The 22,461-nt window shown below is 46.8% G+C and overlaps 2 protein-coding genes across 2 annotated transcripts in view; one reads left to right on the plus strand and one right to left on the minus strand.

Moving 5' to 3' along the window:
• On the minus strand, positions 1 to 2,828 carry LOC120819411 (uncharacterized). The gene is made up of 8 exons (XM_078102668.1): positions 2,406 to 2,828; positions 1,875 to 1,928; positions 1,102 to 1,304; positions 893 to 980; positions 708 to 799; positions 448 to 606; positions 276 to 367; positions 1 to 141 (listed from the first exon to the last, which is right to left on the minus strand). Exons 1-8 carry the CDS (start codon positions 2,664 to 2,666, stop codon positions 68 to 70), a joined length of 1,023 nt encoding a protein of 340 aa, XP_077958794.1. The 5' UTR covers positions 2,667 to 2,828; the 3' UTR covers positions 1 to 67.
• Positions 2,695 to 22,461, plus strand: part of ankfn1a (ankyrin repeat and fibronectin type III domain containing 1a) — a 27,342-nt gene continuing 7,575 nt past the window's right edge. The window contains exons 1-14 of the mRNA XM_078102666.1: positions 2,695 to 2,832; positions 4,896 to 5,028; positions 5,807 to 6,019; positions 6,605 to 6,771; positions 8,013 to 8,194; positions 10,052 to 10,089; positions 13,274 to 13,399; positions 15,091 to 15,286; positions 18,463 to 18,673; positions 19,367 to 19,561; positions 19,982 to 20,095; positions 21,244 to 21,341; positions 21,676 to 21,766; positions 22,077 to 22,184. Of these exons, the coding sequence (XP_077958792.1) occupies positions 4,919 to 5,028; positions 5,807 to 6,019; positions 6,605 to 6,771; positions 8,013 to 8,194; positions 10,052 to 10,089; positions 13,274 to 13,399; positions 15,091 to 15,286; positions 18,463 to 18,673; positions 19,367 to 19,561; positions 19,982 to 20,095; positions 21,244 to 21,341; positions 21,676 to 21,766; positions 22,077 to 22,184 (1,849 nt within the window). The 5' untranslated portion in view covers positions 2,695 to 2,832; positions 4,896 to 4,918. The remainder of the gene's footprint in view (positions 2,833 to 4,895; positions 5,029 to 5,806; positions 6,020 to 6,604; positions 6,772 to 8,012; positions 8,195 to 10,051; positions 10,090 to 13,273; positions 13,400 to 15,090; positions 15,287 to 18,462; positions 18,674 to 19,366; positions 19,562 to 19,981; positions 20,096 to 21,243; positions 21,342 to 21,675; positions 21,767 to 22,076; positions 22,185 to 22,461) is intronic.

The raw sequence follows: 22,461 nt of genomic DNA on the forward strand, positions 1-22,461 counted from the left end.
TTGTTTAAAAGAGTCTTTTACTTTGAAATGATTTGAAATCAATAACCCAAATCCAGACTTTGAGTCACTACCTCCCGAAACGTCTCACGATCGAACACATCGTCCCCAACGCTCGTCTGACGGCGTCCAGGCTTTTAGCTCCTAGAAGTCAACATAAAACACTTAAAAGAAGGTCTGTAGTGTATCAATCAATCGTTCACTTCCATCAAACCATCAAACAGTCCATCATTCATTCAACAACTAGATCAAACCATCGATCGGTCGATCAAACTCACCGCTCACTACCATCTTCCCAGAGGAGAACATGGTGACCGTGGCGCTGGGAACGACTCTGAGGTGAAGACCTTTAAACAACTCCGGTTGATAGCTGAGGAGAGAGTACACGAGAGTATACATCATGCACCACATGTAAATCTCATGTGGTCTAGAACCATCCTGTCTCCCGACCTGCAGGGCTGGTAGCGGGCCAGCTGCTCCAATCGGACCGGGAAGGTCTCGCAGGAGGCCACAATGTTCTGGATCTTGAAGTCCAGGAAGCGGACCGGGAGGCCCAGCTTCTGCATGATGCGGAAAAACCTCCAGGCTGCCACCCGGGACTGCTCCTCACTACTCAGAGAGAGAGAGCAGAGGTCTATGGGGGGTCCACAGTCACTGATGGTGACTCTGGTCTCTGATCTCTGGTCTCTGGTCGGTCCAGACAGACGGACCTTTTGGCTCCTAAACAGACCATGCTTCCGGATTTGTAGAATTGCGCCGTAGTCGGCGGCTTACGGATCCTCATTGTGAGCGCCTGGAAAACCTGAAACACACCAGGTTGTTTACTGAATACCTGCTGGTCTCTGGTTTCTGGTCTAGGGTTTGGGGTTTGGAGTCTGGACCCTGGTCTCTGTACCTTTGGTCTGTACTCTGTGTTCCGGGCCCTGCGGCCTATGTGCAGCAGGTCCAGAGAGCAGCCAAGCTTGATGGTGGAGACGACGTTACTGCACACAAACATAAGTAGAGACGTGCTTTTTCCAACAGCACCTGAAGGCAGCACGGCTACATACAACAACAGGGAGGTCATTGATGAAAAGTTCCAGAAATGATCCCCAGGGAACTCACTGTATCTGGAAGACGATATCTGGCTGCTGTCTGTCGCGGGTCTCAGAGGTCACAAAGGTCACAGGGGTCACAGGGGTCACAGGGGTCTCAGGTTGAGCCGGGAACTCGGCTGAGACATTCTGGGAGTTATCCTTACACAGCGTCAGGAGCTCGTCAGGTAGCAGGTCCATGAACGCCTCCTCTGGCTCCGCCCTGGAGGAGTTCTGCACACCCACACCAGTGGCATCACTACGTAGCTCGGTGAAGGCGTTCAGATGTCTGTTCCTAACTCCTCATCAACTCTCCTTCACACCTTTCCTTGACCCTTTGACGTTCTTCTCAGAGGTCAAGGAGAAGTGGTTAGGAAAGGAGGCTAGAAGGTTGATTAGGAACATTGGACCGTAGCATCTGAAGGATTTCTACATTTCTCTTATGGTCAACAAATCCAGTGAAGAACCCACAACAGCTTTGATTGGATCTCAGGGATGTCGATCAATACGCTGTAGAAAGTAGTCGCTCGCTCATTTATATTCATTTGTTAAATGCATTTAAAAAAATACTTCATAAAAGTTCCCATGGAGCATTTTTCAACCTCTAAACGTAGACGTTAAACATATAATACAATACATATATATATGTATATATATATTATTGTATATATATAAATACGTTTAAATCACTGGACCAACTATTGGCGACCAGTTCTTTAATTCATTTCAAATCGTAATGATAAAATCAATAATATCTTTTGAGGACAACACAAGACATTATCACCACGTTGAAGACGTACTCACCTTCTGGAAGTATCGCTCCAGCACAGAGTCCTCCATGATATCAGCGACCCTGAACTAGTACCACAAAGTACACAAGTTATGTACCTCTTTTACTTATTTCTATAAATAAGTTGTTGATGTTCAAACGTATAAAAAGAGCGCTGTTGCTAGGAGACCGAGATGGACGACAGCTTGTTGATGTTTAAAAGGAACAAACCAAATGTTTTATTTGTATTATTGATTGTTTCACTGTTTATGAGAAGGATGCTGTTTTATTGTCTGGAGAATACAAAGAGAGCTGAGTGACTGAGAACACTGCGCCCCCTGCTGGCGGAGCACTATATGAACAGTGTCCACCGGTTATAAATATATATTAAATACAGGATATCATATTCATATACCTAGAAATATGTAAGAACCCCCACAGGTATAAACACACAGACTCTGTTTGTCTCGTTCCTTCTGTACTTATTTCATTCACTCCCCTCCTTCCTTCTTCTTTTCTATTCCCTTCTTTCATCCACTCCCACTTTCTCCTCACTTCCTTCCTACTTCTAATATCCCCCGTCCTGTCCTTCCTTTCCTTTCCTCTTCTCTCGTTTCGCCCCAGGTGAGCGCCAGGTACAGCAGAGCCCCCCCGATGTGCGACTGGGCGTCAGTGAGAGCGTCCGCCGCAGTGACACGTGACCTCTCTCTGTATTTTGGGACGTTCCACACGAGGCGGGACGCAGACACGTTCACAGGCGCGAGCAGATGTTTCTGCTCCGGGAAAACCACACGAAGAAGAAGAAGAAGAAGAAGAAGAAGCCGCATTGTTTCCGCAGAAGAAGAAGAGCTCAGAGACGTCGGTTAGTTTAAAAGATGAAAGAGTGTAAACGTGGTTGAAATACGTCACTGACTTGGACTCAGAGCGGCGCTGCTGCTGGTCTCACTGGTGCTACTGGTTTTACTGGTGCTAATGGTGTCACGGTTGTTACTGGTATGTATGGTTCTACTGCTGTTTATGGTGGAAGTGGTATTACAGGTATTTCTGCTGTCATGGTTTGGACTGGTGCTACTGTTGTTATGGTGTGACTGGTTTTACTGGTGTGTCCCTCTCACAGCTAATTAACTAACACGCTGAAGTGACTGTTAAGCGAACCAAGTAGTTCTATTCTACGGGCCGGATAGAGCCACGCGACTAACACATAAATGCCACCAGTTAGAAAATCGCTTAACAATGTTAGAAGTTAGTAAGCAAACCACTAACAAGCATTATAATACGGTGGATGAAATCCAGCGCTGTGATTGGTTGAGAGCGAGTCACGAGGCTTCATTATTGGGCGATAACGTACAGAACCTGTTCACATTGACCCGATTGATCCGCATCACTGCGCAGTAACAAGTTACAGCTTGTGCGGCCGTTAGTTGACATGTTAGCATTTAGCTCGGTGGTTTGATCGGTTTGATCACTTTGATCCATTTGATCGGTTTGATCCATTTGATCGGTTTGATCCATTTGATCGGTTTGATCGGTTTGATCCATTTGATCGGTTTGATCGGTTTGATCCATTTGATCGGTTTGATCGGTTTGATCCATTTGATCGGTTTGATCCATTTGATCGGTTTGATCGGTTTGATCCATTTGATCCATTTGATCCATTTGATCGGTTTGATCGGTTTGGGGCAATGCGAGTTTTCACAACCGGACAATGAAGGTGGACGTCATGAGCGATGTGAATGAATGAGATGGACCCGATGCTGTTTACTGCACGTACGGACTATTTGTTTGGTGGACACAACTATTTACTTACTTTTTATCATTTCGCTGGTAACCGTGTTATAAAAGCAACCAGGTACTTGAGGCTGTACTTTATCTTCAATAACGTAACAGTTGTACGGTTACATTATTGAAGATAAAGTACTTATTTCTTAATTATTACATCCACGCAGGCTAATAAGTGAGCTTATGAACTAACTAGAGAACACGAGCTGCGGAGTGGGCGGAGCCAGAGTGAGACACCTGTCAAACTGGGCCAGACGCGTCCCAGTTTGATCTCCAGTGGCTCAGACCAGTAAAACCAAAGGCGATGGTTCGGTCGACGCGGGGAGGGTAGTTAGCTAAATGATTTCCTAGTTTCCCATTCATTTTAGTTCCATTTAGCTGGTTTTGCAAAAGGGATCATAACACTCTTTCCATATAATTACTTTATATTCCTTTACAGTAATGAAAATAAAACATCCATTTAATTCATTTAAAAGCATATTTGTTAAAACGTTTTAAAATTAAAATCCACAGAAAGTTGGCTGGCTGTAGGTGTCTGCGCGGGATAAACACTTCACTATTATTAAGCCGCGTGATAATGACGGTTCACCGGCCAACTGCCGTTTGTCAATGTCGATGACATCAGTATGCTACGCCTGAGCAATGGTTCCGATGGTTCTGAGCAATGGTTCTGATGGTTCTGAGCAATGGTTCAGATGGTTCTGAGCAATGGTTCCGATGGTTCTGAACAATGGTTCTGATGGTTCTGAGCAATGGTTCCGATGGCTCTGAACAATGGTTCTGATGGTTCTGAGCAATGGTTCAGATGGTTCTGAGCAATGGTTCCGATGGCTCTGAACAATGGTTCCGATGGTTCTGAGCAATGGTTCTGATGGTTCTGAGCAATGGTTCTGATGGCTCTGAACAATGGTTCTGAGCAATGGTTCCGATGGCTCTGAACAATGGTTCTGAACGATGGTTCTGAACAATGGTTCTGATGGTTATGAGCAATGGTTCCGATGGTTCTGAGCAATGGTTCTGAACGATGGTTCTGAACGATGGTTCTGAGCAATGGTTCTGATGGTTCTGAGCAATGGTTCTGAACAATGGTTCTGAGCAATGGTTCCGATGGCTCTGAGCAATGGTTCTGAACGATGGTTCTGAACGATGGTTCTGAGCAATGGTTCTGATGGTTCTGAGCAATGGTTCTGATGGTGCTGAGCAATGGTTCCGATGGTTCTGAACAATGGACCGGGTATGTCTTCTGTCCGGCCCATCAGCTATATCCTCCCCCCCAGGTCCTCTGCAGACATGGCTAAGGATGTCCCTGGACTCTGACTGCGTGCTGCTGTCATTGAGGGGCTCCAGGACGTCCTGCGTCCTCCAAAGCGAGGACGAGAAGGATGACCCCCCTGGAGCGGGAGAGGAGAGGTGAGCTAATCAAGCCCACCTGCTCTCGGACCCCCAAAACATTTATCTTTTATATATTTTTAGCGCTAATTTTCGGTTCGAAATGAATTTCATTCAATCAGCATCTCACAATAAGCAAATGGTTCCTGCATTAAAAGCATTTCTTGTCACGTTAAAGCACATTTGATTATTTTATGGCGAGTTGTGCAAAGGGAGGAGAGAGGAAACAAGTTGTGTGAGTTAATTTCCACCTTCATCAGTTCCAGATCAACACGATAAGCCTGAGGAGATAAGAGCCTTTAGAGGGGTGGGGGGCGCAGAGGGGGAGAACATCCTGCTCGTACCCGGAAGTGAGGTTATCATGAGCAGGAGGAGGTCAATAGAAACTATTATTATATTAAGATTCTAAAGGAAATATCTCTCTAGCTGCGCCGTGTCGTCGTACAGATTACGTCGTTCAGCTGCTCCCTCGCTGTAAAGACCTTGTTATGACCTCTGACCTTGTGGGTGGTGGAAGCGGTTATGGAACCTTTTTATTGCCCCTCCACCCCGAAAGTTTCCCAACAAGTGTCCAACGCAAGATGAGTGCACATCTTTATGAAGAGCCCTTTGTGTGTTTTATTTCCACCGTATCATCATTTCATCTTCAATTAATCTTCAGATCATTCTCACTTAATAGTTGGTTAATTCCAAGTTAACAGTCAGTTAATAGTTGGTTAATTCCAAGTTAACAGTCAGTTAATAGTTGGTTAATCTCCAGTTTGTATTTCTCTTCAAACCTGCTGTTGTCCCTCTGCAGTGTCCTGGAGATGCTGAGCTGCTCCAAGTTCTCCGGGCTGGAGACATGGCTCTGCATGCCGTCCTCCTTACTGCTGCCCAGCGGCCCGGACCTCACCCCCACCTCCTCCTCTTCACATGCATCCAACCAGCCGACCTCCTCTGCCTCATCCTCCTCATCCTCAGCCTCCAACTGCCGTCGCTCCACCTGCAGCGATCCAGGAGAGACGCTCAGGTACTATCAGTTCGTTTCCTTTCATTTGACACAAAGGCCTCCTGATTGATAAACGGAGATATGTCACTACGCGCACACACGGCGAGGTCAGGTGACTCCCCCGCCGGTCTCTGAAACCCTGAGTGGACCTCATCCTCTCCGGGCCGGGTCGTTTGGGGACGGCGGCCTCAGCCTCTCGGATGTGTAGCTGGTCTCTGGTCACTCTGGCTGTGGGACCTGGTCCTGAGGAGGAAGACGAGGGTCGGGAGGTCAAGGAGGAGGGTTAGGGTGAGGACGGTATCGGGAGGCTCATGTTCAGCGGCTTTTGATTGTGTCACATGGTCTTCATCAGCTAATGTTCCTCTAGATGTTCTTCTAGAAGGACTTCATTGGCTCTTTCATCAATGTCCTGGTCTCCTGCTCGTGGTTAACATTAACCTCCATAAATGGAAATAAAAGTTAGCGTTATAGTTGATTGATAACAGGTGGCAACAAGGTCTTCAGAGTCGACTCTGCAGGAGATCCGTGATGATGAGAAGCTGGACATTCTGTCTTTCTGATGTTTCCCCTGGTGACATATGAACACACCGTGTTCTGTGCCTGCAGGTCGTGGGACGGCGACTCCTCCCTCCCCCCTCCTGCTCTCCTCCCAGTCTCCTCCACCCCCGCTGGACAGTCCTCCTCCCCCCCCTCCTCCTCCTCCGCCGGGGGGGGCATCAGGAAGCGTCGGCGCCTTGCTGCCAGTCCCGGAGGACTCCACTGGAACTCTGCAGGTAAGAAGGGAAACACTGGACCAATCACAAGCCAGCAGCCCGCACCACCTGGTCAGAAGCACCTCCCACCTGGTAGTTCCAGTGGAGTCGGATCAATGAAACACAATCAATGACCTCATTGGTTAGAGGAGGATCAACGAAGGGGATTTACATAATGTTTACATAAAGGAATCGTGAAGAAATGTTAATTATTTTCAAAATTGTCTTTTTTATCACAAAATATTGAGAGTACTAGAATTGATCACATATTTAATGATTATTTAACTGCGTTTGAACTTAAAGGCAGCTTCTTTAACGGGTTAGAAGTAACTGTTGAGTGGTGAGACATGAATCTGTAGATTGACATCATGTCTGTTTATGGGTCCACTTCCTGTCCCTTAGCTCCACCCTTCTCCAGAATGATAACGAGTTTCCTGTCTAACAGATTACATTTTAGCTCCACGGTTTACAAATGACACATGAACGCATCATCATAATGTTTTAATGTTCTCGTTTTTACTGCGCACAACCTGAACGCATCACAATGTAAGCGGAGTGATCACTCTCAAGGTGTACTGATCATGGATCAATCACGTCCTCCAGGGAATCAGCCGTTTGTTCTCCTGCACAACATGAGGTAATGAAGAGACGATTAGGTCAGTTCAACTTTGACCTCAAGCGCTTCTGGTCGTTTGTGGGACCAAAGAGCAGAGACAACGTTGTCCCCTCTGCGTCTTGACGTTGGTTTATGGAGGCAGAAGCTTTTATGATCTACTTCATGATCGTTGAGCTCGTCTCTGAGCTCTAGATGTTTGTCTCCTTGGTGTCCACCAGAGGGAGCTGTTACTCCATCAGAGGGAGAGACGAGGGGGGGACAGACAGACAGGAAGACAGATACCCCCCCTCGTGCTTGCAGCAGTCTCACAGGTGAAGTTTCCTCATCTTGTGGTTTCATTCGAGACGTGCAGAAGGTGAACAAAGAGGATCATCAGTTTATTCTACAATGTTACATCTACACAGAAAGGTGAAGCATTAGAGACGGACATCGGTCCTCAGAGGAGCTTCAGTCCAACTGCAGCTTCCCAATAAAATACTCCAAATAAAACAAAGCTCTCAAGCTGCATAATAGTTTCAATACAACCAGTCATGGTTTCCTACTCGGACAAATTCATTCCGTTCTTGGTAAAGTTTGGGAATGAGTTGTCCCTTCAAAATAAAAGGTGTGTGTGTGGTAACAGGTGTCTCTGGTTTCTCTGCTCCAGGTTTGGTGCAACGGGACTGGTCACCTGACCCGTCTCCGGTGTCGGGGGAGAACGCAACAGCAGGACGAGGGGCGAGCCCCCCCCTGGTGCAGGTAGGCGGGGCCACGTGGGGGGCCGACCGGGCTGCCCTGAGACTCCTGAGTCGGCTGGAGAGAGGCAGGAAGAAGGTCCACGGCATCCAGGTGAGTTCTTCTTCATGTGACATCTTTTGTTCATTCATTTATTCGCTATCTTTGGGTTGGATCAGATTTCAGATGTCATGAATATTAAACCTCTCTGGGGGTCAGAAGCATAAACATTCTGTCAGAGATCAATGAAGCACCTTCGCTCTCCGGACTCATCCTGTTTGCCACCATCTTGGGTTTTTTGAAAATTGACCGGATTCCCTCCTAATTACGTGCGCTCGCTTTGTTATTCCGTAACAACGTGTTTATCCGCTACGCAAAATATTGTCTGACATGAGAACTGGGCCCTTGATCTAAAGTGTCTAAAGTACCACAAGACCTTCAAACATTTCAAGTGAAATACTTCTGTAATAATTTATAGTATTTCAATTAATAACTTCTATTAAAGTATTTTTTGATTAACAGAATATTTAATGAGTGATCAACCTCACTGTGATCAAATGTTTACTATTTGTTTCTTTTATCATCAAATAAAAAATATTTAATACGTCAAATAAACACAGAAAGAAGCTTTAGTTTACTTTTCCACTTATTGATCACATTGTCTCAGTGTGTGAAGAAGCTGCACGAGGATGCGATGGAGGAGGAGGAGGAGAACAACACGTGGAGGCGATGAAAGGAGGTGAGGGAGGAGCAGGAATGTGCTCCTCCCTCACCTCCCGCTCCGTCGTCTCAGTAAATAATTAATAAAAGATTTCCAGGCAACACAAGAAGCCGAGAGACGAAACATGCTGAGGAGAAGCGTGGAAAAGTACTGGCAACTTTACTCCTCCACCTCCTGCTCCTCTCATCCTCCTCCACCTCCTCCTGCTCCATGGGGTGTGCTTCCTTCAGCATAGGAAAGGTGCTCATATCTATTTATTTATTCATCCACTGAATCCAGTTTACGGTGAATGACACACACACACACACACACACACACACACACACACACAGACGTGTTTCATACTTTGCTTAAGATTTAAAACGTGAACCTGGAAATGCTGAGGATATTTATCCGTGATGTGTGATGTCATGCTGGGTTGAACAGAAGCTTGTTTCTCCTGTTAGTGGCATCTTCAGTCATTTAAAACAGTTTCTGTCTCCTAGCAACAAGGTTTGTTTTTATTATGACCATGAAAACAGAAGGCCGATGGAGGAAAATGGACAGTTGTTAAAGGGGGGGACGGGGGGCAGACGGTAATCTTCCTGTCTTCAGTTGTCATGGAAACAGAATATTTCACCCCCCAGCTGTGCGAACCCTTGCATTGCTCCACGGACCCAGAATCCTTCACTCTAGCCGCTGTCCTCCCACTCGCCCTCCATCATTAATCTCCACCTTCACTCTGTCACCAACTGCTCCCTCAGACGTGAAGTTAACCCTGTGGTGACGCTTACAGTAGACCCAAACTGAGATGAGTCCTCATGTGGCGAGGAACCGAGGAGCCGAGCGAACAACCTGCTGCTCCATGTCAGTAAGACCATAGGAGGTGATTGAAGAGGCTCCTCCTGCGTCTCCATCAGTGGAGCTGAGGAGCAGCAAGTTAACAGCTTCAAGCTCCTGGGCATCAGCATCACAAAGAACCCTACGTGGTCCTCACACATCTCTGACCTGGAGGAGGAACCATCTGCTGGTATTGGTGACAGGAAAGGAGATTTAAAAACAACCTCCACAGCTCCTCCTCCACATTTATAGTTTTGTGATGAACTCTGTAAATATTCTTTTAATCAGAGCTTTATTTTACCGCTGATGAGTCTAATGGTCCGATCCAGATGTCCGCCGGTCGAGTTGATGCTTTGAGTCTCTAAAGGATGCGGTGATGTTGGAGGTCTGATACCTGATTGAGTGATGATCTCCTCTGTGTCTCCTCTCAGAGTCTGGGAACCACTGGCAGATACGACTCCAGGAGGAAGTAAGTATCATCATCATCATCATCATCATCATCAGTCGGTTCTCTTTGATCTTTGTGTATTCTGAGAGCAAGAAGTCCTGATGTGAAGAAGCAGGAGTTCTGGCCTCTGCTTTCAACAGCAACCGGATTAAATCGCCCTGCTTTTTGTTTTCCATCTTCGCTCGGTGGGGTCGGGTGGAGGGGGGGTGGCTGCTGGTAGTAAATATTCTCTGGTACTAACATGAAGTCACACCGATGTCGAACTTGCTCTGACTAAAAGAATTAAAGTGGTGGATGATGTTTGTTGATTTCAGTCGTGATGCTTCAGCCTCATGTTTGGTCTCCTCGTCTGAGGAGACGCTGACAGCATATCAGACAAGAACAACAACAGCGTGATGTTCAGAACATTCAGCAGCATCCGCGGCTTTAATAACGCTCCACACACACCGATGGGCCCAAGGCAGCCATCAGGAATAATGGCCTCCGTCTACGCGTTGCCATGGCGATCGGGTGGAGGCGATGAGCTCGGTGGGAGACTCTGAGGACAACTTCTGGTGTTTGTGGATCCCAGAGCTGCTGGAGTGGATTCTGATAACGAGAAGCTCCATATAACAATAATCACAAATGAGTCAACCATTGGAATAAAAAACTGTTTTAGTTTCAGCTTCCTCCACTCGTGCTTTTTAGATTCCTACAGATATTTGTGTTAATTTGATTTAATAACTTCTCTAATGACCAGTGGAGGATGTATTTAAACAACTTTAACGTGTCATCATCACACAAATCCGACTGAGCTGTAAACTCTGTAACTGCCTTAATGTTGATTTAAAACCGTCTTGTGGTTTATTCAATTACAATAATGGACTCAAACATTTAGATGGACATTTGTTTAATTATCCATTCAAATCTTAAATCAAACACCATCTAAACAAAGTTAATAAACTTTGGTAGTAACTGTTGTCACATTCTACCTCCTCTCATTCTAGTTGGCTTCCTTTCCCCACGTCCTACTTTCTCTCCCGTATACACACGTACAGACAAGTGCAGTAAAAGACTACACAATAGTGCAAAAGATGACAGTTTCATAATTTCAGTGCTCCAACTATTTGATTTACATGGAAATATGCAGCTATATATGTTTATATTTGCATATAGATATAAATCTATTCTATATAACGAATATATAAATCTATTTCTATATATACATAGTGCATAGCTATATAAATCTGTATGTATTCATGTATACAGGCGTGTTTTACTTTCGTAAAAGGTTCTCCTTCACCTGTTGCTCCTCCACGGTAACCATGGAAACAGAGCCCAGCCAGCCATCGCCACAATTGTTTTATTTCTCTCACCACACAGAGAAGCCGTAACTCCTGATGTTCTCCGTGTGGGCGTGTGCGTGTGCGTGTGTGTATGTGATGTTCATCACTGTCGTCACGATGTACAAACATCTGGATTTATGGAGCTAATAACACTTCACTTACTTACCTTTAGGGTTACTGATTTAAATCGTGTGTAGACATCGACTACTTCATACACTAAATGCACCCTTATAGACGGCAAATACTTTTATACCATAAATAAACTTAAATATCATGAATATACTTAAATAACACAAACACACAAACTGCAAAAAATGTCTAGAGTTAAAGTTATTACAATCAGCTGCTACTATATTTGAATAATTGAATTTGGATCTTTTCACCATCTGATGGTGATCAAGATGATCAGAAGAAACACGTTGCAGCAGAGAAAATAAAATGAATATATGATATACAGTAATAATATATGATATACAGTAATAATATATGATATACAGTAATAATATATGATATACAGTAATGAATATATGATATACAGTAATAATATATGATATACAGTAATGAATATATGATATACAGTAATAATATATGATATACAGTAATTAATATAATCTAATGAATGTAGTAAATATAATACATATATAATAGAATACAAAAAGATAAATCAAGTGTTCCAGCTGTGAAACACTGTCACCACCTTATTTCCATCTGTTCCAACTCTTGATTGACACGTGTCTTTTCTCTCTGAATCTGCCTTAATTCACAACGTCACCCCGCGGCTGCTGCTCCTCCTCCACCCTTTACACCGCCTGTGTGTGTGTGTGAGAGAGATTCATGCACACACACGTCTCTCCAACATCCTCTCTCTCCCTCAACCCAGTCTGTGCGTGTGTGTGCGTGTGTGTGTGTGTGTGTGCGGGTGTGCGTGTGTGTGCGTGTGTGTGCGGGTGTGTGTGCGGGTGTGTGTGTGTGTGTGTGTGTGTGTGTGTGTGCTGATGCGTCGCGATGTGAACAGGTGTTCAGTCAACCAGGCCGGAGCTCCAGAGCGGAGAGCAAGAAGAGGCTGGCGCTCGCTCGCACGCTGCCCAGGATCTAGCACTTTATCTGGGGGGCCGCTGGACTCTGAAATCCCCCCCAGAGACTAACTAACCGGAGCTCGGCAGGAAAGCAGGAGTCATCAGACAGAGAGGTCTAAGCCACCAGAGGACACTCGGGTCATTGATCATAGTGATCATTGATTATTGATCAAATGGGGACAGAATTCATAGAGTCATCCGGCAACTTCTTGCGCCGCGGTCCGGATCCGACAGGTGTGCCTCCTCGCTCGGCTCGCTCTCTAGACGAGGTTCTGGTACAGGATCCTCCACCAGACCTCGGGGATCCATCTCCTTTCTCCTCCTCTCTGCTCCTCTCTTTGTTTCTCCTCCTCTCTGCTCCTCTCTCCTCTTTGTTTCTCCTCCTCTCTGCTCCTCTCTCCTCTTTGTTTCTCCTCCTCTCTGCTCCTCTCTCCTCTTTGTTTCTCCTCCTCTCTGCTCCTCTCTCCTCTTTGTTTCTCCTCCTCTCTGCTCCTCTCTCCTCTTTGTTTCTCCTCCTCTCTGCTCCTCTCTCCTCTTTGTTTCTCCTCCTCTCTGCTCCTCTCTCCTCTTTGTTTCTCCTCCTCTCTGCTCAGCATCACTCGCCTCGGTCGGTCTTCGTCCCTCTTTGTCCTCCGTTACCCTGACGATGCTTTGAAGACTTTTCTTCTTTGTGGGTTTTGGGAGGTTCACTTGGAAACTAAGTGTGTGTGTGTGTGTCCCCTCGCTGTGGATTTATTGCACTCTTGTTTTTGTGTGTGTGTGTGTGTGTGTGTGTGTGTGTGTGTGTGTGTGCGTGCGCGTCAGGTCGGACAGTAGAATCTCTCGGTTGGCTCAGAGGTGGAACCAGAGAGCAGCAGGAGATGATCTGATCAGAGACCTGAAGCCCTTGTTTTACAGAGAAGACCATCAGTCCTCACTCAGCCTTGACAGGTGAGGACACACACATACGCGCACACACACACACACACACACACACACAGACACACAGACTTTGTGTCCAGAGGGAACAATGTGTTCTTCATGATCAAAACTGCTGAGGACATAGAGGGTGAAGGAGAGAAGTAAGCCACGACTCCCATGATGCATTTCCCTAACAAACACTGCAGACCTCTGATGAAACATCCACAGCTTTACATCTTTACTTCAGGGGGCATCCGGCGGTTTTGTTTCACTCCCCTGACAGGCATCTTTGCCATAGCAACAGCAGATGAGGCTTATGGGTATTGTAGTGTTCAGAGGCTTCCACCAACGCAACAGAAGCAACGTGATGGGTGCAGTGGGATAGTTATGTAAAGGGTTAGTACTCAGCTTGACCAGCGGCTGGGTTTGTCTGACCAACCCTGTTGCCATGGTTACCTCACATGGAGCTGCGGTTTGGAGGACCTGAATCCAAGGCTGGATTTGAATAGTCAGACTTCCCTTGATGTCTATTCCAAGATTTGTTAGGACAGTTCATGAGGAGTTAGGAAAAGACTTATAATCACTATTATTATTATTTTATCAGCAGTAATATTTTTGTATTAATAGAATTGGTTTTGGTTTTGTTTTTAATATTTTTTAATTGTATTATAATTAATAACACTGTTATAGAAAATCTGACACAGAATCAGAAATATTATTAATGTCTGTGTGGAACTATTTCATTGTGAATTACTTAATCATTTAGGTTTGTGTTCTTCATATAAACCATCAAACATCTTAAATATCTAGTTATCTCCAAAGTCACGATACTAGAACCTGTACCTGTATGTGGGTCAGAACCAGAACCAACACCCGGACCAATACCAGATACTACCAGAACTAGTACCATAAACAATACCGTAAATTAGCCAGTAACAGGTCCAATACCAGAACCTATACCAGAACTAGTTCTAGAACCCTCTTGGTTTCTTTTAACTAGTGGACAGGAAGTGACCGTATTTAGACTAAGCATTGGAAGCCAGCGAGAAGAATAAATCTTACAAGTAACTAATCACGTAAGACAGTGTGTATTTTCTAGACTGTTGTTTAATTATATTATTTGAAACACAAAACTACACACTTGATCATCTTGGAGGCAGAGCTCCACCTGTGGAACATGTTGAACCAGCGACTCTTCCTGTCGTCTTCGTGCACGTTGCTCTCAGCTCTCCATCATTTAACGGCTGAGTTTGAAGTGACAACAATGTCCCCACATTTAGCGGGACATTTTCAAACCACCGTCTTTTAGGGACACAGTGGTCCTCTGCAGGGTAGATGTTGAGATGGAAGTAGCCTAGCAGCTAGCTTAGCATAGCGGTGCTTTAGGTGGTCCGTTTGCCAATCACCCCCCTTGTGTTTGACACGTGGAGTGATTCCTCTGCTCAGTGCTTCACTTCCAATGCAAAAAGCGTCTCCATCTTGATCCACGCCGCCGCTTTGTTTACTGCACACCGAAAGGCCGCAAGTAAACAAAGTTGCGTCAACTGCGTTAAGATATTCTATTGCATTAATCTCGGCCACATTAGTCCCACAGATCATTGCGTTCATTTTGACAACCCTACTTTTTAGTTTATTTTTAGTATTCTGATCCTCATTCGTCAATGTGAGTGACACATATCTCTGCTGTAGAAACGTTGACGCAGTTTCTGTCCCCCCCGCAGACGCCTGCCTGTTGTGATGACCCAGCAGATGCAGAACCTCCAGTTGACCCAGAACAGGAAGTGCCCCGGTGGCCCCGCCTCCCCGAGCGCAGCCAAGCGCCTCTACAGGAACCTGTCGGAGAAGCTGAGAGGAAGCTCCTCCTCCTTCGAGGATGCCTACTTCTTCGGGAAGACGGACCGCCTCCGCAAAGCCTCGGTGAGTCATCAACTTCTTCTTCATCATCGTCATAATTTTCCTCGTCATCGTCTTAATAATTGTCTCCATCTTCATCACCTTCTTGATCATCATCATCATCCTTTTTCATTATTATTGTTTTCATTGTCGTCATCATCACACTCCCCCAATCGTTATCTTCGTTCACCAGTTGACCCCTTTTCCTCCTCTTTCTACCCCGTTTTACTTTTCCTCTTCCTCTTCTCTTCTTCCTCCCTCTTTCTGTCTGTTTTCATCAACATCTTCTTCTGCCTCATTCTCCTCTTCCTCTTCCGGATTTTTTTGAGAGTTTAGCTCTCTGTGAGGGACCAATAAGCAGATCAATGCCGAGCAAAGTGAGCGAGCAGCGACATAAGATTAGACCAGGTCCTGGATGTAGACTGGACCTGATCTATCAAGGTACGGTTAGACCAGGTCCTGGATGAAGACCGGACCTGGTCAAACTGGGTATGGTTAGAATCAGGTCCTGAATCTAGACCGGACCTGGTCAAACCAGGTATGGTTAGAATCAGGTCCTGAATCTAGACCGGACCTGGTCAAACCAGGTAAGGTTAGACCAGGTCCTGAATCTAGACCGGACCTGGTCAAACCGGGTAAGGTTAGAATCAGGTCCCGAATCTAGACCGGACCTGGTCAAACCGGGTATGGTTAGAATCAGGTCCTGAATCTAGACCGGACCTGGTCAAACCGGGTAAGGTTAGACCAGGTCCTGAATCTAGACCGGACCTGGTCAAACCGGGTAAGGTTAGAATCAGGTCCTGGATGTAGACCATCCGCTACCCGTGTCTGAGATTGGAGGAAAGACAGGATGAGTTGGGTGTTGTCAGCATAGCGATGGAAGGAGAAGCCATGTGAGTAGATGACACAGACACAGTGTTCATACATGTATGTTGGTGGAGTTTGGACATGCGTGTGAATCAGTCTGTGACGTCCAGCTGACTTAACTTGCGCTGGAGCACGTTCAAGTGTTGCTATGGTGATTTTGCCAAACCTGCTTTTTGGAACCCAAAAGCCTGATCCCTGTAATCTTATCCTGAACATGATCCGGCTAACTCAGTTAGCCACGTACGAGGAACGGCGCCCAGCTCTTTGCTTTTTGTGTGAAACACAAGGGTGTGTCACATAAGCTGCATGATTACTGATCATCAAGAGGTTTAAACAGAATAAAACATTGACGTTCATGATTACATTACATTTAATTACATGTCATTTAGCTGACGCTTTTATCCAAAGCGACGTACAATAAGTGCATTCAACCATAGGATACAAACTCAGGAGAACAAGAAACAAGAAAGTGCAATTTCCTCAAATAAGCAAATTTACAATTTGCTATAGATGACGTTACAAGTACAATTTAAGTCCTACAATTTGTTAGTCTTTAGTCGAGGTAGAGTCTGAAGAGGTGTGTCTTTAGTTTGCGGCGGAAGATGTGAAGGCTCTCTGTGGTCCTGATGTCTTCAGAGAGCTCGTTCCACCATTTCGGCGCAAGGACAGCGAAGAGTGGAGATCTAGTCGAGTGTTTTGCTCTCAGTGAGGAGGAACGAGTAGTTTATCACATGCAGAGCGGAGAGTGCGGGTCGGGATGTCGGGTTGGACCAGGTCCTGGATGTAAGCTGGACCCCATCCATTCACAGCATGGTACGTGAGCACCATGTTTAGAACTGGATGATCCACCGGTACCAGTGAAGAGAGCGGAGGAGTGGAGGAGTGAGGGAGAATTTCGGAAGGTTGAAGACCAGTCGAGCTGCTGCATTCTGAATGAGCTGCAGAGGTGGAATGGTGGTGGCAGGGAGACCAGCCAGGAGGGAGTTGCAGTAGTCCAGGAGGGAGATGACAAGAGCCTGAATCAGTACCTTCTTCTGAGTGAGAAGGGGACGTATTCTCCTGATGTTGTAGAGCGTGTATCTACAGGATCGCGTTGTCGCGGTGATGTTGGGAGTCAGGGAGAGTTGGCTGTCGAGTGTGACGCCGAGGTTCTTAGCGGTCAAAGTGGGCGTTAGTACGGAGTTCCCAAAGTTGACTGTCAGGTCCTGGGTAAGCGAATCTTTTCCGGGAAAGAGAAGTAGTTCAGTCTTGTCGGGGTTGATTTTCAGATGGTGGGCGGATCCACTGAGAGATGTCAGTCAGACAGGCAGAGATCCGAGTGAGGGAAGGAGAGAATTAGTTGGGTGTCGTCGGCATAGCTGTGGTAGGAGAAGCCATGCGAGCGAATGACAGCGCCAAGAGAGTTGGTGTAAAGCGAGAACAGGAGGGGACCCAGCATGGAACCCTGAGGAACTCCAGTAGTAAGAGGAAAAGGTTCCGACACAGATCCTCTCCAGGTTACACGGTAGGTGCGGCCGTCGAGGTAGGACGAGAGAAGGGAGAGAGCAGAGCCTGAGACACCAAGTTCCTGAAGGGAGGAGATAAGGATCTGGTGGTTGACTGTGTCAAATGCAGCAGAGAGGTCCAGAAGGACGAGGACAGAGGAGAGAGAGGAGCTCTAGCAGTGTGGAGTTGCTCTGAGACAGCAAGGAGAGCAGTCTCTGTGGAACGGCCTTGAAGCCTGATTGGTGGGGGTCAAGGAGGTTGTTACAGTGGAGATAAGAGGAGAGTTGATTAAAGATAGCACGTTCAAGGGTTTTGGACAAAAAGGGAAGAAGAGAGACCGGTCTGTAGTTGTTTTCTTCAGAAGGGTCGAGGGTAGGTTTCTTCAGGAGGGGGTTGACTCTCGCCTCCTTGAGAGAATTGGGAAAACAGCCAGATAACAGAGCGTTGTTGATGAGAAAGGTGAGGAACGGAAGAAGGGAACGGAAGAAGGTCAGGTGCAGGAAGAAGGTCAGGTGCGATAGATTGTAGAAGATGTGATGGAATGGGGTCAAGAGGGCAGGTGGTCGGACGGGCAGAGGTTACTGGGGTAAGAATTTGGTTAGGAGAGAGGGCGGTGAAAGAGGAAAGTGAGGGCGAAAGAGGTGAGGTCGGTGGGACGCGAGAAGTAGGAGGTGGGTTTGAGAAGGAGGAGCGTATGTCAGCTATTTTCTTGGTGAAGTAGTTGACAAAGTCTCCCGGAAGAAGGGTGGAGGGGGAGGAGGGGTAGGGGGTTCGAGGAGACGATTGTTTCCGCTTCTTCCTTCTTGGCGGTGTGCGGCGGTAACCGTGGGTTTCTGTTGTGTCCACAGACCATGCAGGGCGGCGACTGTCTGTTTGAGGCCGTGGAGCAGCAGGACCTGGACGCCGTGCAGATCCTCCTCTACCAGTTCTCTGCCGAGGAGCTGGACCTGAACACGCCAAACAACCAGGGCCTGACACCGCTGGACATCGCCATCATGACCAACAACACGCCCATCGCCAAGCTGCTGCTGAAGGCCGGCGGCAAGGAGAGTCCTCACTGTGAGTTTCTTCCTCTGCCTGGCATATTTAGCTTCTAAATATTAACATAAAGGTCCTGTTTCTAAAACAATAACAATTGTACTTCATTCTAATATAAAAATATCAAATTATATAATGTGTGTGAGAGTGTGTTTGTGGACCAGACACACTTTGTGTTTGTGTGTGTGTGTGTGTGTGTGTGTGTGTGTGTGTGTGTGTGTGTGTGTGTGTCCTCTGAGCGGCTTTAACAAGGTTTGTCGTTTAATGGTTTAACTTTTCCAATGATGCATGTAACGGCGGGGCAATTACAGCTAAGTCATTTATTGTTGGGGGGGGGGTCACTCCCTGTAAACAGAGTCAATACTGATTCTGCCCCCCCACCCCGAACCGGCTGCTCCCTGTTTACTGTATGTCATTCCTCCTGAGCCAAGTCAACCTGTGTGTGTGTGTGTGTGTGTGTGTGTGTTCCGCCCGCTCCATCCTGATTGGTCATGTAGCTTGATGAAGAGGCCTCCTGGTTAAACGCTGCTGTTGTCATGGAGACGCCCCACGCTTCCCGTTTTGTGTGCTCAGTTTGTCTTTGATGTTTCTATAATTCGTCCTGCTGGAGAGATTAATAAAAATAAATAAAATAAAAATCACAGCTGCCAATAAATACGGTATAGAATATATACAGGTATCAAAACACATTGTTTTGTTTGTTATAAAACTCAGTCCAGAGCCCTGAGGGGCGGGAGGCCCACCTCTCCTCGCTGGTGTCGGAGGCGGAGCAGCGGGCGAGCGAGCTGGCCTCCCAGGCCCAGATGGAGGGCGTCTCCCTGGAGGTGTGTCAGAGGGACAGACAGCTGAGGGCCTGGGAGTGGAGGAGCAAGCTGTACCGACGCATGGCGGCCGGCCTGCAGCACGCACGTGAGTCCTGTGTGTGTGTGTGTGTGTGTGTGTGTGTGTGTGTGTGTGTGTGTGTGTGTGTGTGTGTGTGTGTGTGTGCGCGCCTGCATCGCATTCGCACATTTATTCCTTTTTTCCCCGAAGCAGCTTGACCTCACGAGCCATCTCCTTTTTAACCTGGTGACGATGTCATCGTCCTGCAGACGGTTCTGTCACATTTATTTGAACATTAATTTGAGGTCGAGGGAACTTATGAAGCCTGCAGCTGTTAACTCATCACATTTCATGGACGTTAGAGATCTTTTCCATCTCTGCGTCTTATTGCTGACTAAACATATAGTGACTAAGATTAAATAGATACATCTCTTCATCATGAAGCTCAGACTGTGAGAGATACGATCAATCACCTGATCATCACCTCCTCTTTATAACCCTGCTCAGGTGCCCCGGAGACCCCGTCTATGGTCCGTCTGAGCATCAGCAGCAGCACGTCGCTGACGGTCAACTTCCAGGAGCCTTTGAGCCTGAACTCCACTGTGGTGACCAAGTACAGAGGTACACACACACACACAGACACACAGAGGTACACACACACAGACACACAGAGGTACACACACACACAGAGACACACAGAGGTACACACACATACACACAGACACACAGAGGTACACACACACACACAGAGACACACAGAGGTACACACACACACACAGAGGTACACACACACACAGACACACAGAGGTACACACACACACACACACACAGAGGTACACACAGACACACAGAGGTACACACACACACAGAGACACACAGAGGTACACACACACACACACACAGAGGTACACACACACACACACACACAGAGGTACACACACACACAGACACACAGAGGTACACACACACAGACACACACAGAGGTGCACAGACACACACACACACACACACAGAGGTACACACACACACAGGTACACACACACACACACAGACACACAGAGGTACACAGACACACAGAGGTACACACACACACACACAGAGGTACACACACACACACAGAGGTGCACAGACACTCACACACACAGACACACAGAGGTACACACTCACAGACACACACACACAGAGGTACACACACACACACAGAGGTGCACAGACACACACACACAGAGGTACACAGACACACACACACACAGAGGTACACACACAGACACACACACACACACAGAGGTGCACAGACACACACAGAGGTACACACACACACAGACAGACACAGAGGTACACAGACACACACAGAGGTACACACACACACACACACACAGAGGTACACACACACACACAGAGGTATACACACAGACACACACACACACACAGAGGTACAGACACACACACACAGACAGACACAGAGACACACACACACACACACACAGAGGTGCACAGACAGACACACACACACACAGAGGTACACACACACACAGAGGTACACACACTGACAGACACACAGCCGGAGCTCCAGCACCTTGTAGGGGATGAACGGGGGCAGCAGAGAAGGTTAATCTGCTGTTTCTTCATCTCAGGAGGAACTATTGATTTTGAATTCAAAGACGAGTTGATTGTTTATTGTCTGTGTGTGTGTGTGTGTGTGTGTGTGTGTGTGTGTGTGTGTGTGTGTGCGCGTGCGTGTGTGTGTGTGTGTGCGTGTGCGTGCACAGTGGAGTGGAGCTGCCTGAAGGATTTCTCGCTGCTTGCTGGAGAGATCGTCATGGATAATCTTCAGACCCTTAAGTGCATCATCAGCAACCTCACCACGGTAACAGCAGCACCCTTCCTCTCCTCCTCCTCTTCTTCCTCGTCCTTCTGACACAAAGAGACACAAAACTGATACAAAGACACGTGAATGACTCCACGCAGACACACAACCAGAGCTTCCTCCGTGTCTCTGGCCACTCGTTGGAGATGAGTCACAGCGCTTCTCTGCTCAATAGATACTTCACTCATTTTTCTGATGAACCTTGACATGAACATTCGTATGAGCTCCTGAAATAGCTGAAAGAGGAACATCGTGTTGGAGTTGTTTCATCTCGTTCACCTTGAGAAGGTCTCTCAGTAGAACGAGGTCCTCTTTGGGCTCCTCTGTGTTTCAGGGCCGCCTGTACTACGTCCGGGTGTCGGCCTACAACATGAGGGGCTGGGGTCCTCCGTCCTCCGCCCTGCCTCCGTCAGCTGCTCCGTCCAGTGAGTTCACCCTGCCTCTTCTTCTCCGAGTCAGCTGATGCATCACCCATACGGCCGATCAGAGGAACATCGGCGCTCCTCAGGCCGCTGGTTGTTGTCTCGCTGGGGGACACGGCTAAATACCTAAAGACAGAACGTTACTGTTCATCATATCTTCACTTTGAACTCACTCCTTTATTCTATTGTAATGTTTCATATTTATCTACTTAAATGTCTTTTAGTGGGTTGATTGCTACGCAGTAATAAGCAAGCTCACGTATGTGTATCTGCTAAAGCCCCGCTCACCTTTGACCTCTGCTCCTCTCGCCAGATTGGAGGGACAGCGATGGCCGAGAGCCGAGGAGGCGGAGCCACATCGAGGCCATGGAGCGCCTGCTGCAGCAGGTCCGCGCCACTCACACACACTACTGCTGCGGAGGTGAGTGTGTGTGTGTGTGTGTGTGTGTGTGTGTGTGTGTGTGTGTGTGTGTGTGTGTGTGTGTGTGTGTGTGTGAGCGCACATAAACGGTTTTTCGAGACTTTTTTTGCCCTCACATATTGGACATTTTTTCTAACTAACTAAAAAAAGGTTTTGAAAAAATCCAATTATGTTTGGTCAAAACACGTCAAAAGATTTTTTAAGAAAAACAAAACATATTATATTTCAAAATAATCACAGAAAAAAAAGTTTAAAAAAATGTTTTTGCAGAAGGACG

Source organism: Gasterosteus aculeatus, chromosome 5 (assembly GCF_964276395.1).
Source record: "Gasterosteus aculeatus chromosome 5, fGasAcu3.hap1.1, whole genome shotgun sequence".
Lineage (NCBI taxonomy): Eukaryota > Metazoa > Chordata > Actinopteri > Perciformes > Gasterosteidae > Gasterosteus > Gasterosteus aculeatus.